This window comes from Bombina bombina, chromosome 6, assembly GCF_027579735.1.
Source record: "Bombina bombina isolate aBomBom1 chromosome 6, aBomBom1.pri, whole genome shotgun sequence".
NCBI classification, from domain to species: Eukaryota; Metazoa; Chordata; class Amphibia; order Anura; family Bombinatoridae; genus Bombina; species Bombina bombina.
The window spans coordinates 95305538-95313099 of NC_069504.1; the positions used below are offsets into that span (position 1 = coordinate 95305538).

General features: G+C 36.1%; 1 protein-coding gene across 2 annotated transcripts in view; it reads left to right on the top strand.

The window, feature by feature from the left end:
• The first annotated feature begins 410 nt into the window (after positions 1-410).
• The window catches only part of SEMA3C (semaphorin 3C), a 364490-nt gene continuing 357338 nt past the window's right edge, over positions 411-7562 (top strand). Inside the window, exons 1-2 of one of the 2 annotated variants that reach the window (XM_053716519.1) lie at positions 411-766; positions 3571-3725. In XM_053716519.1, the coding sequence (XP_053572494.1) occupies positions 3623-3725 (103 nt within the window). In that variant the 5' untranslated portion in view covers positions 411-766; positions 3571-3622. Of the gene's footprint in view, positions 767-3570; positions 3726-7562 lie in introns of those variants that run through there. The other variant, XM_053716520.1, reaches the window with a different exon arrangement.

Sequence of the window (7562 nt, forward strand, 5' to 3'; positions counted from 1 at the left end):
ACTTTAATGCCCCTTTACTTTTACTAGCAGTTTTTTTTTTTTTTTGCAAACATTTATTACAAAAATGCTTGAAGTCAAATATACTACTGTGTGTTTCAAATGTGGCTTATACGACCCTTTGACATTTTACAGGCACGTGATTCAGTTTAAGATTAGTAAAGTTTTAAAATAGACACTTTATATAGAAATACAATAATATCACTTGATTAATAACATATCCCTGTTATAAGAATCTATTTGGGATCAGTAGCACACTTATTGCAGCAACTCACTACAGGACTCCTCCACATTATTTGGACAAGGAGAGACCTGCACATGAACAGCAGCAGCAGCCTGTGCACTGTGTTTTCCTTTCTGTCTGACTTGGTGTCAGTGCAGTTGGGATGAGGGTGTGGCTGTTACATTATGTAGGAGCTGGAGCTGTTTGCAGAGAGTGGAGCAGAGCTGGCTCAGGCTCTCAGACTGTGTGAGGGTTACAGAATAAGGACAGCAGCAGCACTGAGCTCTGTAATTGGACACCAAGGTCTCTCTCCTTATAGTCAAAAGGCTCCCCTGCTTATTTCCATTCACTGAACTTCACCAAGGATTCTGAAATTGAAAGAAGAGCTCTCAGGCGCAATAGGAGAGCAGAAACTGGGATTATACCACAAACCAAATCTATACCAGAGATTTGCTTGAAATAATAGGCGTTTGGGGATTTATATACAGCAGCAAAATGAGAAGCAAGGACAGATGAATGAACTAAACTGATCTCTTCTAAACTTGGGTAAGTTATTTTTTTTTTAAACTTTTCTTACTGGCATTTTCATGGGCATTTCTCGTTTTGAGTGTAGAGCACAGTCAATGCCTTTAGCTATAGCTTATGAACGCTGTAAAACCTCTGCCTTTGAGCTCTGACACCTGTATATAAAGGATTTCCATAGATAAGTCCCCCAGCAATGTATAATTGTAATGCTGTAGGGTTAATTGCTCTCTGGGGATAACATTCTTCCTGCAGCTTTATAATCTTATCTGTTAGCCTCACGTGGCTCTGATCCAAGTAAGCTTTTTCTGGTAACCTGCCCTGCGTAAAATACAAAAGACCATGCTTGCTTTATTTTTTTATTCTTATATATTTTTTTAACGCTGGTTTTCTTTTACAGTAGCAATAATTTTAAGATGTTTTCATAACACATGGTTAGCATTTTTAATAGTGGCAATAATATCAGTTACATGTCTATAGATATATAAATGTATATATTATCATCATAGTAGCAATTAGAGATGTAGCTAAAAAAAGGAAATGTTTATAAATAAAAAAATATATATTTTTAATAAATCTCTTTTATGTGAGAATATTATTTGAAACCTATTTTTGTATAAAAAAAAAAAATTGGACTACATCTACATATTTTATGCAGGTTAGTGACTGGCTAAATATTATATATACACAAGGATAATACTTATAAATCTTCAGTCTCTGACATAGTTCTTGACAGAAGGGAACGGAAAGCAGTTTAATCCCTGGTTTTCTTTAAACTACAGTCACAGAGGTTGCCTGGCTATTTCATCAGGTGATTTGTAATCCTCACTGCATCTAAATTGTGTTGGAACTGAATTGATCTTCAGTTTGTTTTGGCCTGCCAAGGCATTTTGATGAGAATATAATAATGCCCTTAGCTCTTTTGAAGGGAAGTCTGGAAGATGTTATCACAGCTGAGACACTGGAGTGTTTGGGGAAAGGAAAAAACTGTTAATTTGATAGTAACAGAATTTTAGAAACAAACATTCTCTTTATTATATAGAACAGATAGTAGATTAAAGTGATGTAAATGTGAACAAAAACACTCTAATGTGCCAGAAAATTGTATTACACTGTTGTTTGCATATAAATGTTGTTTAACCCCACACAAAGTTATCACCAGAGCTGCAATGCACTGCTGGGAACTAGCTGAACATACCTGCTGAGCCAGTGACAAAAGGCAAATGTTTGTAGCCACCAATCAGCAGCTAGCTTTCAGTAGTGCACTGCTGTTTCTCAGCCTACCTAAGTATGCTTTTCAAACAAGAAAACAAACTCAATTTGATAGTAGAAGAGAACTGAAAAATCTATTAAAATTGCATTTTGACATTTATGTCCCTTTTTAATAGTCATTTTTAAATTCTCACTTTATGCCTTCAGTCATTGTTAACTTTGGTATTAAGGCACTATGTACTAAGGGCCGTGAAGACAAGGTTCTTAACTTGAGACACGGTCTGCATTGCTTCATATTGAACAGGCAGTGGACCATGTACATGATTACAGACTATTTGGATCAATTGCGCAAGAGAAGGGCCTGTCAATCAACCCAAACAAGTATGTGCTGGGTGATTTTAATTTGCCACCTCAGAGGAGAGTGTAAAATGAAACTGATGATAACTGCTTACATTGAGGGAAGCAGACTCACTTATGCAAGTCTGCCCCACAAGGGCTTAAAAGCAGCTTAGTCTTTATTATTAAAATGGCTACATTGAAACAGTGTCAGAATATTTTTGGGCTAGCTTGTTGCTTACTTCCCTCACTCTCTTAACTCATTGGTTATGTAAATCAAGTCAACATCCTGACTCTAATTTCACCTGTAAATGATGCACACGGATGAGTAGTGTTTCAGTGGTACTATCAGAGTATCCGGTAATAGAGATATCTTATTCAATTTCCGAATTATTGTGTTTTCATTTTAAGAATCAGTGGGACTTTAAAGGGACACGCAAGTCAAAATTAAACTCATGATTCAGAAAGAGCACACAAATTTAAGAATCTTTCAAATTTACTTCCATTATCAAATTTTACACAATCTTTCTTTATATATACTTTTTGAGGCATCAGCTCCTACTGATATCAGTCTGTGATTGGCCGATGTCTGTCACATGATACAGGGGGCTGGTGAATGGGATAAAAAAAAATAATTTGCCAGAAAAAAAATCTACTGCGTTTGTGAAATTCAGAGTAAGTTCATTTTATTTTTATTATGCACTTGTTAATTATGCAATTTTAGTGGTCCTTTAAAGAGCAAAGCACTAAGCTTCATTTGGTGCTTTTCACTGTCCACATAATGTGAATGAATTATGGCCATACACACTTTGCATGGAACATGTTCTCATCCAACCTGTAGTCAATATGGACACAATTCACAGAAACACTCATTTTGTGAATGGTTAAAACTACCAGAGACATCTGTACTTGATGATACATGATAACTTGTATCAATCATATTCCTCTAGTGTTATCTTGGGGATCTTCTTCACTAAGTTTAGGAGAGCTGCCTTATATGGTAATAAATCTGCTTAAACCAGTAAGTGGGGAGTTTCTGTCACTAGAGATCTTGGTGAATCTGTGCCCATGATTAATAGTAGAATATAGTCACAAATAACAAAGCTGACAATGTACATTCAGTGTTCAAGTCTTGGCTTGCTCCTCTTGGCTTTCATGTGAGATTCTGTTTCCAGCAGGTGGAGTTTCTATTCATGCCAGAAAATTGATGAATAATATTGTACTGAAAATCTGTTATTTCATAGAATAAATTATATCATGTGTTTTCTTTTCTTTTATAGGTTACAAGGTGTGGATACAAGTGTGTATATTTGTAATAAATATTTTGTTAATATGGCAAGTTCAGCGATTCAGATGTTGACTGGACTGGCTTTGTTTTCAAGCATTGGAAAAGGATACTCACAACCCCAGGCAAGAGTGTATTTGTCGTTTAATGGTAAGACTGATATAAATCTTACAGAATGTTGTAATCATGGAAACATTGATATTATGTAATACAATTTATTGCAAATTAATTTAGATTTTTTTTTTTTAAATCCCATTTTTACCTCTATGCAGAAACTTTTTTCTAACACTTCTGCACTCACTCATTTACTTCCAGTGCTTTTTTTCTTACAGAAATAAATTCTTTGTGTCAGCAGATTTATGAAAATGCATGTAATTGATAGATATAATGATTATGACAAAAAACTTTTATTATTAAAGGGACACTGAACCCAATTTTTTTCTTTTGTGATTCAGATAGAGCATGCAATTTTAAGCAACTTTCTAATTTACTCATATTGTAAAATGTTCTTCGTTCTCTTGCTATCTTTATTTGAAAAAAAGGCACCTAAGCTATTTTTTTGGTTCAGCACTCTGGACAGCACTTTTTATTGGTGGATGAATTTATCCACCAATCAGCAAGAACAACCCAGGTTGTTCACCAAAAATGGGCCGGCATCTAAACTTACATTCTTGCATTTCAAATAAAGATACCAAGAGAATGAAGAAAATTTGATAATAGGAGTAAATTAGAAAGTTGCTTAAAATTGCATGCTCTATCTGAATCACGAAATAACAATTTTGGGTTCAGTGTCCCTTTAATTAACCTTCTTGAAATGCCAACATATAACTATGTTTTCTATACAAATTATAAAATACTTTCACTTATAAATCATCCTATGTAGACTTTTGATAAAAGGTCACATAAGTGTACAATTATACCATTTCCTCTTTCATATATAGTTAGTTATAGCATATTTATTTAGTCATGAGAATCATGTTATTTCTCCTTTCACTTGAAGCAGGATTGTTTTGTGTATGTGGTGTGTGTGTTGTCTGTAGAGATAGAGGGGCTGAATTATCAAGCTCCGAATGGACCTTGATGCCCCTGTTTCCATGCGAACCTTCAGGCTCGCCGGAAACAGAAGTTATGAAACAGTGGTCTAAAGACCGCTGCTTCATAACTTGTCCGCCTGCTCTGAGGCTGCGGACATCAATCCGCCCGATCCTATATGATCGGGCTGATTGACATCCCCTGCTAGCGACCGATTAGCCGCAAATCTGCAGGGGGCAGCGTTGCATAAGCAGTTCACAAGAAATGCTTGTGCAATGATAAATGCCAATAGCGTATGCTGTCGGCATTTATCAATGTGCAGAGGACATGGTACGCTACATTGTATCATGTCCATCCTCACTTTAATAAATCGTCCCCAGAGACTTATTTGGAGCCACTACATTTGCATAAATGCGCACATTAGTTAGGTGATTGCCATAATGCCAGCATCATTAGACCACTCATTAGTAAGAGGGAAAAACATCTATGTGATTCATGAGATTAGATAGGGACCCCACTCCATATTAACATTGATATTAGCACCACGTGGTAGTAATCTTGGCATAAAAAAAGACTTAAGCGACACAGCCCTAGCAGGCAACCAACCTTTTATGCTCCTTTTTATAACACCCTCCAGCTATAAAACCTTCCTATTATTCAGTGTAACAGCTGATCACCATACCACTAAGGGCTCAATTTATCAAAACCTTCTCTCCCCTTTGACTGCAGGTTTGCACAAGCGAACCTGCAGTTAGGATTTATCAGGCAGAGGTCATCAGACTGTTGCTTCCCTGCCCTGTTCTCCACCTCTTAGGTCGAGAATTTAAATCTTTCCAGTCTCTTCCAACCTGGGAAATTGACAGCTCCTTCTCGTGCGTGATTGGCTGTGCACCGGCAGGGGATGGGTTGCACATGTGCACACAGATGTGCTTGTGTGCAATGGAAAATGTGGATTGCTGCCCACCAGAGAAGAAGCCAGTTTGACAGGGGTGAATATGTTTGCCCCTGTCTGCCCGTGGATGATAAATCTGGATCATATTGATAACCTTAATCCCAGAGGGATCAGAGACTGCTTATTCAAAAGAGGAACTTCCCCTCTTTCATTCTAGGTGGTACAGGGGAGAGGAGAGGAATTACAATATGCCCTCCTTCTTAAAGGGACATTCCAGCCAAAATTGGAATCCACATGGATGACTTTCAAATTTGAATAGAAGCATTTTTGTAATATATATATATTAGCAAAAATGCTTCTTATAAAAAACTATAGCTGTTTCAAAAGTGTATATAAGTATGCACCGTGCACCAGCATTTTAAACACAGCACTTGCTCAGAGAGCCTAAGGTGCTTGTAACATCTGGTAATCACTCAATTTGTTAATTGCTGATATGATTCAAGACCCACTGGTGCTCTGAGCAGCTGTAGTATTTAAAATGCTGGTGCATTGAGAATTTCTTGTTATGCTTCACATGCACGTGCAGCAAATATTGTTAACACTAAAACAGTGATAACTTTTAATAGAGGCATTTTTGCTAATACATGTATATTGCAAATATCTTTCTATTTAAATATGTAATTTGTTTATATGCATTTAAATTTGGACTGGAATGTCCCTTTAACACCAATATTTTGGGGAATTATGGTGCAGGTGATCTCCATTTTACATTGTTTCTAATAAGGGGCTGCATATCCCTCTTGGTGCTAAGTTAGGGGTCTGTAATACCCTCTGTTCTCCAGAGAAAAAGCAGAAAGGAAGTGCTTTTGACATCACAATGCACTTGCATAAAGACATCACCTATTCCATTAATCTGCAACATGCTTTATGTCCCTTCAGCAATGAGCAATATATAGATACCCAGATTACAGAATTTACAGGGACTGGACAAAGGCATATTTTTTAAGAACTAGGCAAAGTTTATTTTTTATAAGAGGTATATGTAGAATATCACAAAAAATGAGGTGCTAAATATAAAATTCTAGTAGCTGTGGCTGCTGACTCCAGGAAATAAAGATATTTGCATGTAAATCATTTATTCGGATGTAAACTATAGCATTGTAGAAAATAGTAATACAGTGTTATTGTGCCAGCATTGCATTTTAGAGAGACAATAAGAGTTTTTCTATTCTTCGGGTTTCAGGGGATACCACTTAATACAATATAATTTTACAGATTATATCTTAATAAAAAAAAAATAGTTTTAATGTTCCAAAGCTCGAATCAGAAAATTGATTCATCGCTGTATCCGTTCTTGCATGCTTTGAGACAGACTTCAGTATTTTAATAATATAGTTTACATAGAAAGTCCCTAGTGGCATTTACTGGCATTGATACCTGATTACTTTTGAATGAACAAAGATAAATTGTATAAGAATCTGGTTAAATGGGGAAATCCATGTATTAGCATGCAGCATCCTAATCACTAATAAAGGGTTTCTATGCATTCATAGAGCTCACTACGGGCAATTTCAGTGCTACCCATGGGGATGCATTCAAGGAGATAGGATTTTGACATAAATTTCTAATCTAACTAGACAGCTGTGCTTAAATGATAATTATCGAGCGTCCTCATAAATAATGTAGCAACACTGAGTTTTTTTATTTTTATGACTGAGACAGTAGAAATAGGATGACTTCTGGATGGTGTTGAATAACTGCTAGTGTAACATGTGTATTATATTGCTCTTTATATATTGTTCCCGTCACACATACCCCAGTAATGGGACCGAGTACACTGCTGAACTTCATGCAACCTCTGGTTCCTGCTGTGCCAACCAAATGTTCAACAGTGTTTTTATTCCTATTGTCAACACAAGTTACAATTATATTACTTGATTATAATTTTATTATTGTTTTTTTGCTTTCATTGTTGTCATAACTGCAATGCTTTTATGCAATTTGGTTCTCATGAACAGAGGTACACAATGTATCGGATTATGTTATAGGAACATAAAACTCAA